Source organism: Cordyceps javanica, chromosome 2, assembly GCF_051103115.1.
Source record: "Cordyceps javanica chromosome 2, complete sequence".
NCBI lineage: Eukaryota > Fungi > Ascomycota > Sordariomycetes > Hypocreales > Cordycipitaceae > Cordyceps > Cordyceps javanica.
This window is the reverse complement of record NC_139296.1, coordinates 460,622-475,627: the sequence shown is the minus strand read 5'-3', so window position 1 is coordinate 475,627 and position 15,006 is coordinate 460,622. Positions and strand designations below refer to the sequence as shown.

The 15,006-nt window shown below is 53.3% G+C and overlaps 3 protein-coding genes across 3 annotated transcripts; 1 reads left to right on the top strand and 2 right to left on the bottom strand.

Moving 5' to 3' along the window:
- Positions 1-4,126: 4,126 nt before the first annotated feature.
- Positions 4,127-5,406, bottom strand: V2A60_002664 (DNA repair protein RAD14; the record flags this gene model as incomplete). Its single annotated transcript, XM_083254012.1, has 3 exons — positions 4,127-4,545; positions 4,628-5,270; positions 5,326-5,406. The coding sequence occupies 3 exons, from the start codon at positions 5,404-5,406 to the stop codon at positions 4,127-4,129; spliced, it is 1,143 nt and encodes a 380-aa protein (XP_083110138.1).
- Positions 5,407-5,861: 455 nt separating this feature from the next.
- V2A60_002663 (inorganic phosphate transporter Pho88) lies at positions 5,862-6,706 on the bottom strand (the record flags this gene model as incomplete). The annotated part of the gene is made up of 3 exons (XM_083254011.1): positions 5,862-6,256; positions 6,349-6,509; positions 6,684-6,706. 3 exons carry the CDS (start codon positions 6,704-6,706, stop codon positions 5,862-5,864), a joined length of 579 nt encoding a protein of 192 aa, XP_083110137.1.
- A 7,273-nt stretch (positions 6,707-13,979) lies between these two features.
- Positions 13,980-14,896, top strand: V2A60_002662 (uncharacterized protein; the record flags this gene model as incomplete). Its single annotated transcript, XM_083254010.1, has 2 exons — positions 13,980-13,990; positions 14,314-14,896. The coding sequence occupies 2 exons, from the start codon at positions 13,980-13,982 to the stop codon at positions 14,894-14,896; spliced, it is 594 nt and encodes a 197-aa protein (XP_083110136.1).
- Between the last annotated feature and the right edge of the window lie 110 nt (positions 14,897-15,006).

Here is a 15,006-nt window from a genome sequence, read left to right as displayed (position 1 = left end):
GAGGTCTGCAAGCAGTCCAGTCCACTCTCTCGCGCCGTCATGCTCCATTCTCGGACAGCATGTATCAAGAAAATATAGGCATCATACAGGACTGCTTCAGCACAGGACGTTGACCGAGCCAGTTTACTACCGCAAGGCTACAACCGTGGCCGGTGGCTTCTTTAGTGGTTGCGGTTTGCAACGCACGAGGCCTGCCACCGGTGTCAACGGAAAGCAGTTTATTGTCCAAACTGGTTAGAGCAAAGCTTGATCTTATCTTGTATCGTGACCAAGAACTTGATGAGAACATTTGGTCCAACGCTGGCGACTGCTCGTCGGCTTCTTGGGTGGCATGTCGGCCAGCCAGCAAATGTCGGCGTCAAAGGTGGACTGGCCAAGCAGTGTTGAACCTTGATGCTGCCGCCTGAAGCTATTATTATCCTCCACCTCACTGGGCGCTGTTACGACAGAAGCTGATAGGGTCGCCTCGGGCAGACTCCAAGGCAAGCTCAAAGGCGGACTTCAAGGCTGACCCATACGTTCATCAAACCCCGCACCCTTATATTCAGGACGGTGGCGCGCATTCGCCGCCTTATATATCGACTGGTGATGTATTTTGCTTTTGCCGCATTTACCTGATGCACCATGACTGTATGAATATTGCACAACCAAAATCGCGGCTGATTTGTTACACAAGCTCCTGTTTTCTTGCTTCCACTTTTACCATTTACCCTGTCTGACTCGTGCCATTTTACTACATCATCTAGGACCTGTCACCGTTGGCGGAGCCGGATTAGAGATGGTTTCGAGCAACCGAGAGTCGTTGGGGCGAAGATCCCTCTTTGCTGATTACTGCGTGGCTCAGGAAAAAAGTCTCACCGGTGAATGCATTTTTCGCTGCATTCGAAAAGGGGAAGACTATTATGCCACTGATATACCTGTCGGCGGTGAAAACGAACCAACGCTGGGGCTCGACGTTCTAGAAAAAGCATCGCGGCCGTGGCGCCGGCGATTCTCGTTATATTCCGCTGTTACAGTTCAACAAGTTCAGGTAATGTTGAGAACAAGCTCAAAAAACCCTCGACTAATATAAGACATATTAATGCGTAAGCAGATGCGTTTCATGAGCATCAAGCCGGCTGGACTTGCTGTCTGTATTGTGGCCCTCGACTACACCGACAAAATGCAAGACTTGAATCGGGCAATCAAGAAAAAGCTAGAGAATGTTAAACAAGGATGTGACGACGTGGACATAGAAGGCAATGTGGAAGAGTGTCTTGGTTGTGCGAATGAGACCTATGATGAGGATATCGGGCTGTATTGCAAGCTCCAGCATTGTCGGAAGCTCGAGCAAATGCACACCGAATACAAGTGGCTTCCATCAACTCTAAGGTACTGGTGGCGCAATGGTGTGGACGCCAAGGGGCTGCGCTTTTTACGTGGTGCTGGATTTGTATATTCTTATGAGTGAGTTTTCTATGCCGTGCTGATTTTTTTTTTTCTTTCTCGTTTCAGCTGGTAATCTTGACCACAGAGAATTACAATACGACAAGTACAATGACGCAGCCAGCCCCTACGGGAGATCAATTTACGCATTTCTACTGGTAGAGGGTTGGAACGTGCGATATATTCTCATACTCACTGGCCTCACCATCCTTGGCAGCGCATGCGTCATCGCCATCATGGCCGCTCGAACCGGCAGTCTTGACAATGCGCTGACGGCTGGAAGCTATGCCTGTGGACTTGGCGCTACCCTGATTGCGGTTCTTACTCTGTTGAGTGCTTTGCTTCGATAGCGCCGTAACTCGAGGCGTGAAGCGAGAATGGCGAGAGCGCCATGGCTTTCAAGGTTTCTTGTAACTCTCTGTTGCTCCTCTCATGGAGGGAATGACAGATTCAGACAGGAGAAACCATCATACTGTATTATTACGAATCGTATTCCAGAATAGCTAGTGATTCTTACAAATTGGTGAAAGTCAGAAACTCCATATCCGGACCAAGAGAACTGCGCGTACATGTCATCCGATTCAAAACTTGCAGGAAGCTTGCGACTTGAGCAGATCTGAACAAGGTTGCAAACGCCGCCCTGGTGGCCAAGTTGACGTATCACGACCCGTATCAACAGACTCTTGCTGTTGATTTTTTTTTCTATTGATATATGCCCGTAGCCTTGGCCTAGGTCAAATCTTTGGTTGCGCTGATATGAATGAACAGTACGACGGTACCTCCACATCATGTCAGCGTAGACGACGGCATCACATCAACGCCTAGCATCAGAATTGTCGCCAAGATTTGCTAGACGTAGTTACGGGCATGGCGCTGCCAGCAGGGGGGCGCAAGCAGCTTGGCAAGCGGCATATAGAGCGATGCCCGCAGGCCCTGCAGCCAGTGATGTCGAGCAGGCCGCCTGGCATGTAGCGTAGGCAAGCGGACCAGCACTGGCAGTGCCGACGAGCATGACGACGGCGCATATAATGTATGAGCAATGAATCTTCATCCTGTTCGGTTCGAGAGTGTGCGTGACTGATGCCCTGACATCTCCATGTACTTGGGTGGCCAGACTGCCCTTTTTATGCGGATTCGACAACTTCAACTCTCTGCTGCGTGCTGCGGGTCTCCAATCAAATGGTGAATCTTTTTGAGTGACAGGGTGCGTAGCGCAGGCTCGCAATGCTGCTCATAAAACAGTCTGGAATGTCGATTGAACTCAAACTGTAGTGGCATATTGCTCTGTCGTCGGGACCTGCACCGCCTGGCGAGCAACTAATAAGCAGTCGGGCATCTTCTGCGACAAGCTACGTCACGTCACCTCCGCGACATCATCACCTACAAACTTTACCCCATCTAACTTTGGCACCGGCGCGCAGCTTCACTCGGTGTCGTAGTCTTTGCCGCTTGTCTCTCCAGCTTCGCTATCCAGGCTGTCCAGCCATCTGACTCATGTGCGTCATTGGCAGTACGCAAACGGATTGTCGTGCTTGAGTGCATGGGAGTCAGTTGTCACTCTACGTTTGCCGATGGATGCCAAAATGACGTTGTGCCAGCGCGGTATGTTTCATTCAACTGTGAATGGTCTTCAACTCTCGCATCTCATACACCGGGACGTCCATGCCGAACTAGTAAAACACACCCGGTCTCGCTCGCTCAGCGGGTAGTCGGCCTCGCGCAGCGCATTTTCCAACATGTCTCTCTGACGGCCGTTATACGCTCCCTGCAGCCGTGTTGTGCGTTCTGCATCCCGTCTGCGTCATGTCGGCCCCGACCGGGCCCCCGGCCCAGAATCCACCGCAGCAGGTCGAGCTCCCGCCTGTCGGAGTGCGATGAGCGTCGCCGGTCCGCGTCATCCCGCGGCTGCTCGCGGCGGTTGGGGTTCCGAGGCGGCGTCGAGGAGCTAGCTCACTTGCCACTGTCGGCTCGTCGGGGTCGGTGCTGCCGTCCGCCATCGGCGACCACTTTCATCTCACGCAGCGCGTGCTTGAGTAGCAATGCCCCCGGGTCATATTTTGGCACTAGGGTCGGCGCATACGCGGCAGCAGCGCGCACAGCTTCGCTTTCGACAGAGCCAGGGTTGAGGTCGAAGGGTATGCGCCTCAGCAAGAGCTAGACGAAGTCGGCTTCATCTCCCTTTGCAAATGAATGCGGGTATGCCTCGTAACTATTCATACATTGCTGCGTGGTGCTCGTTCGTGTCTTGTCGATGTTCTCACTGTAGAGATTTGACAGATAGTTTGCCACTCTCGCAATGCTCCACGGATTGCGTCTGCCGAGAGTAGCGGCGATGAGGTCGAGGAGTTCGCTCGCTAGCCGACCCAGCATGCTGCCTGTAGTCCTGGGCACTCTCACCGTTGTTGGGTGAGGCTCGATAAATAATAAAGCACTGGGGGTGATATCCTGTGGTGAAAACATGACAACCAGTCGCTGTCTACATCTCTGTAGGGCCTGTTGTTTTGAGTAATGCTAGATGGAGCCCACGCTCCGCGTGTCGGCGCTTGTCGTGTCATAAATTCATAAACGTTTTCATCAAATGCGACATCAAGACTTGCAAGAACCCATCCCCGAGGTATATATATCCCCTTCAAAACGCCAATGTGTGTAAAAAGAAATGCGCGCCAAACCCCCGACTGTCAAACTCTCACAAAGGGAATTTTCACAGCTCCAGCTCCTCCACCTCCATGCCGCACGCCGTGCACGTCTTGACCGTCATGCCGTGCTCGTTCTCGACGGCGCGCCCCCATTCGTGCACGTGCCTGCCGTTGCCGCCCACGGCGTCGCCAAACTTGCTGGCGCCCGTCTTGCCCAGGTGGCCGGCCTGGCGGCGGAACGCGTCGGTGCGCGTCTTGCGCTTCAGGTCCAGCAGCTTGTCCTTGAACTGGCGCTCCTTGCGGGCCTTCTTCTGCGCCTCGCGGCGCGCGTACTCGGCGTCGAGGGCGTCCGACGAGCCCCATTTGGTCTGCAGCGCGTACTCCTCCACCTGGCACCGCAGGAACAGCATCATGTCGTGCCAGTGCGACTTGTGCGGGTTGGGCTTGGACAGGTGCGGCAGCAGTTCCGGGTCTCTCAGTTCGGCTGCGATTCAAGGTCAGTGCGTGGTTTCTTTTTTTCTTTTTCGGTATTTGCTTCCAAGTTCAACCTCGGAGATTGTACATACGGTCCGTGAGCAGATAGTCCTCCTTGCACTCCGTCTTGGTCAACAGCGAGTACTTGTCCGGCAGGTTGTTCTTGCACTTGTTGCACACGCAGAGATGAAACACCTCCTCCCAGACCCAGTCCACTTCCAGGCTCCCGCACTCGCGACACTTCTTTCTCGTCTTGTCGTCGTCCAGGACGCTGATGCCGGGCTCAAACGGCCCTGCCTTTTGCCGGCGCAGGGTCCGCAGCAGCTGCAGCTTCTCCCACTCCTGCATGGTCATGTCCTTGGGCCGCTGCGGCTGCTGGTCGTCGCCGGGCTTCGGCCCGCCGAGCGCGCGGTTGTGCGGGTCGTCCTCGGCGGACAAGAAGCCGCCCTTGGTGTCCGTCATGGCGCTCATGTTGTAGTCGACAAACTTGGCAAACTTCTTGGCCGGCCGCAGCGTCGACTCGTCACCTCGGTCGCGCCCATCGCGGTTCGTGCCCGAATCGGCCGTCGTCGTCGCGGCGAGAGGTCGCTTGCCGTTGGCCGGCTTGGAAACGTAGACGTCATCGGTCGGGACAAAGCCGGCTGCCGTTTTGGGGGGCGTCGGTGCAGTGCCCGCCGCTCGCTGCTCAGCTTCTCGTTGATCGCGGATCGCTTTGGCTTTTAATCGGTTCTCTTCCTGCATGCAACTATAAGTGAGAGTCGTTGGCAGTTCAGCACAAGAGTAGACATACTATGCGCTTCAGCTGGTCCGGCGTGAGTGGCGACTTGGCCGGTGGCCGTGAAACCGCCGGTGGTGTCTTTGGACGGTCCATTGTTGGGATGTAATCGGCGGCAAACTGTTCAGTCGTGCCGAATATTTAATCCAAAATTCGCAACACAGAGCAAACTCCGTTTTTGCAAAGGTAAAAAAGAAGCAGCGTTGGGGCACTGATTTGCAGATTCACGCTACGGCGATCGGAGCCGTCGCCACCCACTCGCGCATACACGTGATGTTAACAGCAAGCACAACACCATGCCACAAACCACACAAAATAGCACTGAGCATCGAATACTGCATCTCGAGACAAAATTCTAAGCAGATTATGGCCAGAGCGCGTTGGCATGTAGACTAGTTGTACAACGCGGGCGCACCCGTCGCTTGCTATCACCACCTATTCGTGTCGCATCTTGTCGCCATGCAAAGCCCGGGGCGATTCCGCTGTCTATATTGTCCTATGATCCCCTCCCGTTTTCTCCGTTTTCCTGTTACCATCCACGTTGAGCGTCTTTACTCCTCCTTGGCGCCGCCACGGCCGGCCTTCTCGGCGGCCTCGACGGCCTTCTTGTCGCTTTGGGTCTGGCCACCCTGCAGAGAGCTCATGAAGCCGGCAGGAGCCTTGAAGGGACGCTTGAGCTCGCCCGAGGCGGGCTGGCCATACAGGTGGATCTTGACAAGGTTGCTCTCAAACAGGGACTTGACGGGGATGATGGACTGAATCATGAGAGGGTTGGTGTACTTCATGTACAGGTGCATGAAGCCCATCATGCCAACAGCCATGAGCTGGCCACGGAAGGCTTGCTTGAGCTGGGCAACGTCGTAGGCGTGGATGGTGGTGGTGACGAGTTTGCCTTCCTCGGAGGAGCCCATGGGGGCGGGCTCGACGTACTTGAGGGTGGTCATGTCTGTGTAAGGTTAGTACGCAGTTACATGTGCGTCGCGTGACTTTTGAGAAAAGCTGCCCAGACCGTGTCGCATGAGTCGCGCAGTGACGTACCCTTCTTCTTGTTGATCTGGGACAGGATATAGGCGTAGATGAGGGCAATGACAACATTGCTACCAATGTAGACGGCGCGAACCGTGTTGAGCACCTGGGGGTCTTCGAAGGGGATGCGCTTCGACACCTGCATCATACCGAGGATGATGATCAGGTTGGTACTATACGGTCTTGATTAGCCACTGTCATCGCAAGGAGCGCCCATCGTAGGGACTATGCGCAGCAACCACGTTGCCCGTCTGCTCCACGTCGCCGGTCGATACCGTCGTAAACAGGGGTTCGACAGCTGGGTCGGTGTTTTCCGGGAGGTGCGACATCACGAAGAGGCTCCTTACATCTGGGGGCTGAGGCCGGCCATTGTGAATAACTGCAGCAAGATATGCGGTAGGCCGTAATTTTGTTCGTTGGGCGCAGGGGAGACGAGGATACGGTCAAGAGAAGACGGACGGCGTTCTTGCAAAGGTCGTTAAAGGGTCTAAATGGAAGCGCAGAGAATAGAGGCGAATTTTTGACGCGGCGTTGCTACGCTGGCCTTTACCCAGCCACAGATTCTTTTCTCCAGCTCGGCGGCTAGTGTGGCTTGGGAAGACCCTTCGGGTCCGTCTTTTATCCGTGTTGCATCATTCGCTTACCCTATACCTCTCTGCACCTCTTTGCCGATTCACGCGGTGAGTTTGAGATTTGTATTGGCACCCAGGAACTCGAATTGTTTTGAACCTGCCAGCGAATGACATTCTGTCTGCAAGTTGGAGTTGGTTTTTTGATTTTTCAGGTTTCGAGTTGAATTCTTGCGAGCGTCAAATACATCGAGGACATTTAGTGTTGGGCGGCGGGTTGCGCATCAAACGTCGGACTGGAAGCGAGGTCTGTGGGCGAGAGCTTCAGGTCAATTTTTGAGAAAGTGTTTGAGACACAGAATGTACTGAGTAGAGCGTAATGTCCAAGCAACAGAAGGTCGTGCAGTGCAAAGTAGATTCGATCAACCACGCATAGCAACAACACCACGGCTTAGACTACAGCCAACCTACCCTTGCAACCTAAACAAGTAAGTGAAGCGTACTCTGTACGACCAAAAGACATAGAGGTATAAGCAATCAACCAAGCCCAACACCAACGCCCAGAATGCCGCTGAAACTAGCCAACTCTGCCATGCCAAGGTTTCTTTTTTTAGGTGTGGAATATCGTGAGCATTGGCGAGGCAGAATAGGCAATTGCTTCCAAAATCAAACCGCCAAGGTCCACGAGCCAACTTGAATGCTGATCCCACCCCTAGCCCCAACGGCCTTGTATCCAGTGAATTTGATCATCCGTTCACTGCCGGATATTGGGCAGCTTGTATCATCCGAGCTGGTTGGTGGAGGATGGGGCCGAGGATATAGAGGCGTCGAAACTAGTTTCCAAGACAGGGCTGGATAACCAAGAAGCTCAGGATCGTCTAGAAGACCAATCAGATTCAAGACAGGGCGGAGTCTTGTTCAGTAAGGTTCCCCTCACGACTGGGCACCTGGAAGCTTTGAGCCACGCCCCTTGGCAACCAATCATCTTGAACTCTAATCGACAAAAGTGGAACAGACCATCCATGCGCTTTTGGAGCCCCTTGTATATCCGTAGTTGTCGGCGGGAAACGCACATGGCGTTCTTTTTTCTTGGGGGGTGGAACGACGCCGTGGATGGTTGGTAAGATGACAAAGTGGAAATGATCGCAACGTTTAATATCACTGGCCGCCTCGGAAAAAAGGTCCGCGAGCCGCTGCGGACACGGATGGAACCAAACGAAACCCACAAGTTGGTTGTCTCGAGACCCTAGAACATTCCGCTCTTCAACCGGATATACATGAGTATTTTGTTGTTTTTGGTCACGATATCTAGCCCGCCTTTCTGCCGGTAGTGGTCTTGCTGGATTTTGAACTGCTTTGGCGGCGAATTATGGATGGATTATGCAGAAACCATCGCCATGTTATTCGGAACCGGACCACACTGAGCACACGGCCCCTTCCCGCAACGAGGACACTAAATCTCACACCCTGGTCATCCTCTGCCCTACCATACCAGATGCCGGGGCTAGGGGGAGGGGTGGCTTCCAACTTTTTTGTGGAAAAGGCACGACGCCAGTCAGCAGCAAAAAAAACGGATCATCACAGGGCAGACAACCTCGCAATATGAGCCAACTGATAGCGTCCACGCTTAAATTATAACCGTAATTTGCAAGTTACGCTGCCGGTCTTCTAGAAGTTGGCAAGTGCGTGAAAAACTGCCGTGCGTGTAGTAGAGGCGATGGTAGAGGCGATGGTACTCCGTATAGGCGATAGAGACTCTCCGGGCGTGTGCTTGATCTAGCGACCGTCGTTTCCTCTCCATCCAACTCGCCTGATATTTAGGCAGCAGTATTGTAGATGGTGTGAGGGGTAGTGAGGTTGCATTGTGCCACCTCTGATATATCGGGGGCTTTCTTCACCCACTCCATCTATTTCCATATCTATCGATGCATCATTCTCCATCAAGTATTGTACAGTCCATCTTGGACGGGCGCCTCGTTCTGAATATGTGCCCTGGCTATGCGTGTCTCGCCTTGAGGTGCTCGTTTGCAATGCGACATGCAGTGCGACCGCACAACTTCGTCTAAAGTGGTGCCGGCTAGAAACATCTCTCGAACTGCTTCCAAAAGCTCATAAATTCGAGAACTGTCGAAGTGTGGACCGATTGTGGTACTTTGAGGAGGCCTTGCGTTGGCCAGGTGGATGGATGATATACAGGTTGGCTGACAACCTCTGCATATACTTTGTGGAATGTCACAGAGAGCGCCCAGGGAAAATGTAGCAATGCATGAATTGATCTCTCCTTTGAGCCTAACGCTAATCGGCAAGGCTGAGTGAACCACTGGGAATGGCTGCTATGCTTCAATAGGGAGCAAGTCGGGGGAGCAAGTCGGAAGAGAGGCAGCAGAACGGGCTTCGCAGTCACCCGCAAAACACCATCTGCGTTCAGCAGAAGATGGCCATCAACAAGGCCGGACGATATCATGTCAGCTAGGACTAGCAAAAAAATCGATGTGTAGATTAGTATTTCACTTTTCGTCACAAATGATTCATTCTAGGTGAATCATCATCGGTACCACCGCTCACTACTCACTACCACCTTGGCCGGAGACTTTCCACGTCGGACTCGGAACCTACGGCCCCAAGGCTAGTATAATCTGACAACTGGGTAGGCAGTTACTCAGTAGTGCAGCAGCATAATTACCAACCTGCGGGCCTGCCAACCACGCACCACTTTCGCCCTCCTCGAGTGCCGAGTTAGTCAGGGGGGGAGGCGTGGCTGTCGGGGTCTGTCTCCGCGGCGTTCAAAGCCACGCGCGAAGAGGCGAGGGGGCGAGGGGGCGAGGTGCCCTGCGAACTTGTCATCCCAAGTCCTATTGGAAGACGGAGTGGACGCACACGCCTGCGCAAAGGAGGGGGGCCGAACTATACCTTTCGATGAGGCCGACCGCAAATTCACGCCCCTCTCACCGCGATGATCTAAACATCGATAACCACTGACAAATAACAGTCAGCAGGTGTTGTAAAATGCAGCTTGGCAGCCAAGACGCCCGTTACCCCGAGCTCTACATAGTCTCTTGCTGATTACTGTTGCTCCCCATCATGGCGAGGCGTAGTCCCGACCGGCGAAACAGTGCGATGTTAGAGGGGTGAGCGCCTTACTTGCTGTCTCATCCAATGTTCTTCTAAGACGTGTATCTCTGGCTTTACTTCCACCATCGGGTTGGCTCGCTCGCTAACTAGTTAGTTGGCCCCCCAATGCACCTATGATCCATGTAGTGGGACCCCTCGCGGTCAGCAGCGTAATAATCTGTAGAGATCACGCGGCTTCTCCTATAGCGGCCTGCAGGAAAGCGTGCCTCCCAAGCTATCAACGAGGTAAATCAGTCGCATTCACCTGTCAGTCAGTCTCTTGTTTCTGTGGTGCCTATCGGGCTTGAGCTAAATCTGCATATTGGCTAGGGTAGCGACTCAGTTTAGATTCGTTTCTGCAACAGAGCCCGCCACTTTCCTAAAGAATGCACATTTTCGAGTATATCTTCGAAGATGACAGCAACCTATCGAGAAGCAAAGCTGTTCCGGATTGCATAGCTCATTAGCTGGTGGTTTCGATGTCCCTTCCTTTCTGGTATACTGGGTTCATCAGTTACATTAGCCACATGGTACAGCAAGCAAGTAGATTGCACTTTACCCAAAAAATAAACGACACACAGCCTCGTTCTTCAAGCATGTGGGTGACTGAATGGAGCTGCACAGTCACCATTCAGACTAGCTTCTCGGTTGGCGACGGCTCGAGCTGCTGCCTTGTCAGGAATCAACATTGTCGTATGCAAGGCATATGCGTCTTCCATTCGCACCACCAGGAGAGACCGGATGAGGCAATTAGTGAGAACAGACGCGGCCGCAGCTGATCGAGTCAGTCTTGTGAGTGTGAGGTTTTATTACTGTCACCAGTGTTGGAGAAGTCGTGTCGGGCCGGTCGCCCGCTCGATCCAGCGGGGTGCTTGAGGTAGTTACTCAGTGGGCCACACTACGCCCAGCAGTGAGCGGTGACAGTCATGGTGCTACCCGTCTGGGTGCACTCTCTATAGGATTGCTCGCTCGGGCATAATTCCCAGCGTTCAGAGACCCTGTTTTCATGTCAAACTGGCGATTTCAAGATTTTGAATGCCTTTTTTATGTAGCAGCTCAGGCAATTGAAGCTACATTCGCTGAGGTACGAAACAAGGGCATTCTGAATGTGGTTGCTGGTTGGCTTCACTAGGAAGTCCTCACTTTGGCCAATCAGTCGCCCATTGGCGTTCCCTATTTGATAAACGATAAAGATCAATCATACTTTTATCTCCAAGGTCGTAGCCTGTATTGGCTTCGTGGGGCTGTTCGAGTTTCGAAAGCCGATGAGATCTAAGTGACGATGTTGGACTTCATCGATTATCGCCAACCGACTCACCGAAGCAAAACACATCTCGGCTGTGAAGTGACCTCGTATACTCTGACCTTGACGGCAGGCGTTCTCTGGTTGGCTGAACCTGACACAGAATTTCGAAAACGATCAACTTGTAATGAATCAGGCGGCCACTAGCGGGCTCGCCTGTGGCAAGCCTGCCGCGCCAACAGGCACTTAGTCGTGCGCCTTTGGGGATGGCTCAAGCCAAAACTATTTGCCCAAATAAATGGACGAATGTTTGTGTTAGCACATATTAGAACCGTTCTTTAACACACCACTTGTCCAAGAAATTGGACTAACTTTGAGACCCAATGCCAAGCAAATGGCCCTGTCAAGCGTCTATTAGTAGAGAGTTGGACTTGGGTTTAGCTCTTACCCAGGGCTCGAATGGCCCTGGCATGGTCCTTGATTTTGCGACTGACCAATGCCATGGCCAGCAACAACCCACAGGTTTCTGCCACTGAAAATAACGCCAGCGCCAATGCTTTGCCACCGGAGCTAAGGCAAGCCTGAATAGGCAAAGTTTCGAACCCCCAGACTGCATCAAGTGTTGTAATTTATTATTCGTAAGGTAGTGCTTTTAGGGATGGGTCAGCACGCACATGGGCCATTTGTCCAGAGTGCCACTGCGCGTGGCCCGGTTCCGAAGTCTCAGCTTTTCGGCCGAGGCTCCCGAACAAGTGCTCAGGAACTCTACCCTCGCTGAGCGAGTGGCATTGCACTTTGTTTGAATCAACAGCTTCAATCCCCTTCCATGTCTTCTGAATGCAGCTACGCGTACTCTCAGTTGCACTGTTAGTTTATGAACAGTGAGCCTGTCCGTTTCCAATAAGAAGGATGCGGGGGTGCTGCTGGAAAGCTCGAAGTCACCACAAAAAAACGTGGGTTAGTGGTGCCTGCTGCATACTAAGTATGAAGTTGACAAATGGTTTCTGTACCCGAGAGTTGTGGGTAGCATCTGGATACGCCTGACTTGCGAAAAGCTTCATCTTAACAGGTCGAATGGCTTTGATGATCTTTGAAGCCTACCTGCGCAGAGGGTGAGCAGAATGTCGATTTGATGATTGTCTTCATGGCCCCCATGATGTGGCGGCCGGCGTATGTTGTTAGGATAATCTGGGTAGCTTCATTTTTGCTTTGATACTCGTGCCTCGGGAAGATGAAGAGCCACTGCCACCCCCACTACGTCTCTGCTGGCGGTTAAACGCTAATAAGGCAAAGGCTAAGGCCGGCTGTCGTGAAGTCATCTCCGCCATGGCAACTCCGGGGTCCCATTTTTAGGAACAAAATCATCGACGTCCCTTGCGCAGCCAATGCAACCTTGCAGAGCACAAGCTTTGGCGTTCAACAGCATGGTGTTATGCCGGCATTGCTAGCTCCCTATTAGCCCTGTTAAGGAGGGAAATTCAGCTGAGGCTCCTCTGAGGCGTCTGACCCCACCAGGGTATTAGTTGGTGATGCCCCTCGCCGCGTCCTGCTTGGTATGGATTGACGACAGTTGATCTCACAGCAGGCGTCTTGAATTCCTTGGGCTATGTGTCTTCACAGACTAACTTGCCATGCGAGTGCAGTTCGAAGAGCTATTTGTTTCACAGAGATCTCAAGCGGACACTGGGTCTTGCGAAGGTGGCCGATAATGAATCGGACGGCACATTCTCAAATACCGACAGCTCCCGATAACTGAAGGATTATCGGGCCCGGCAGAAGGGGTCAAGAGCTTAGTGGACTGAGTGCTGGGGTACGAGTGAGAAGCCTCGCTCGAGATCCATTTTGGCCCCGGCAAGGCAACGGAAACGCGACAGGCGTGAACGGACAAAACGGTAACCCGACGAGAGGGAAGGAAAGTTGGCGGCAGGATGATATGGCCGTGACGGAGACCATGGGGCCCTGGGTTGGACTTTGCAGTAGTTGAACGAACTAGGAAAAGAGGCTGTGCGTCTTGGTTGGCTTACTTGGTGGGAGGAGGGTCGGTGACAGCCTTAGACCCCAGCCTTTGGTGGATAGAGGTGGTGTTAGCACCTCTCGAACCGCATGGTTTCGTGCATCTTGTGGGTGGGTGTGGTGGGTGATTCTGTAAGCGCGCCCACCTTAAACGAAATCCCATGTCGGGTACCTTGGGTCTGGAGGTACATCTGGTCGCCCGCTCTCCAACGGCCGGGATGGCGATTTGGGGGCGTGATAGAGCGACACCCTCCTCGTTCTCTGCCTGTCTCCCTCCCCCACATCTATGCTGGCCCCCAATGCGCCTGCGTTTTGGCCGCTAGTTAAGTCGTCCAGAGGGAGATGCAGCTCTGGTATATAAGGTCGTCGCAAGGCTATCCGTTCTCTGTTGTTGAAAAGTCCACATCCCGACCAGTCTTGATTCTCATGAAGAGCATTCCTTGTTGCATAAAAGTCATCATCTCGCTCTTCTTCGTTGATTAAAAGACGAACTGCAAACAAGTTAGCACCACTGCCTAGATCACTCGCCGCCTAGACACGCACATACACGTACATAGCTGGTCGCATCCACCACCCACACGACAAACACATCAATATGTTTGCAACCTGGAAATACGACCGTGACACTGCAGAGGTGCAAAATATTCGTCTTGCATATGATCCCATCTCTGCTCGATCAAGTCAACACCAAGCTTGCGACCGCTGCCATGAGAAAAAGGTAAGCATCTCACTGTTGCGCAACGAGGTTGCCTGGTTGAAGTTTTTGGAGCTGCGTGGTGGTGGGCTGCCACATGCGGACGGATGGCAGCTGTCAAAGACCACCTGCCCCCCTCGCGACCCGTTTGCTTCCTCCAACTTTCTTCTCCCAACAAGCCATACAGGTCCGCTGACCAGTTCCCCCCCTTTTTAGTTGAAATGCAGCGGTGAAAAGGACGGATGCGACCGTTGCGTCTCCAGCGCCCATCCTTGTGTTTATAATCGCAGCGAGGCACGATGCTCTCGTCGAGTCAAGAGGGGCAGCCGATGCTCGACTGACAGCAGCGCTATTGATGAGACTCCGAACCGACCTACCAGCAATGCAGGCTCGCCCTCGCGCCGAAGCACACAGGCAGGGCACCAGAATCAGCAGCACCGTGTCCGCAAGGGCTCCCAGTCGCGACGCAAGTCCACCTGCTCCTCAGCTGCCCAATCCCGCTCCTCGACAGAACCAGACGTTGACTTCACCTCACCCCGCGTCTCGGCAACCCCTTCGATTGCGGGTAGCCCCTACAGCCTCGCTGCTAGCTTCGCGACCATCTCAGAGAGCGGCGACTTCTCGACCGGCCTCACAAGCCCATATGACTCTCCTGGTGCGGTTTCCATGGCCGCGCACCATCAGCAACACCAACAACACATCCCGTACTCCATGCCCTACCACGATTGTGGTTACCAGTCGGGAGCCGCCTGGCCTGTCACCTACGAGCGCGACCCAAGCACCTCGGCGGGGATGAGCAGCTCGTTCATCTCCACCGTGTCGAACCCGAACGCTTTCCCCGTCCTTACACCTCCCGACGAATACATGCAGTTTCAGGCCTTCTCCAGCCTACAGACTGCCGGTGCTGATATCTGGCCTTACCATCGCTAGATAGAAGCCCATGGCATATACAAGCCATGGCGTTCAATTCTCTGTTCTTCAGTATATATTGGCATGATATCATGATCTGTTTTTATTTCTTTGCAAGAGTGTATTCACAT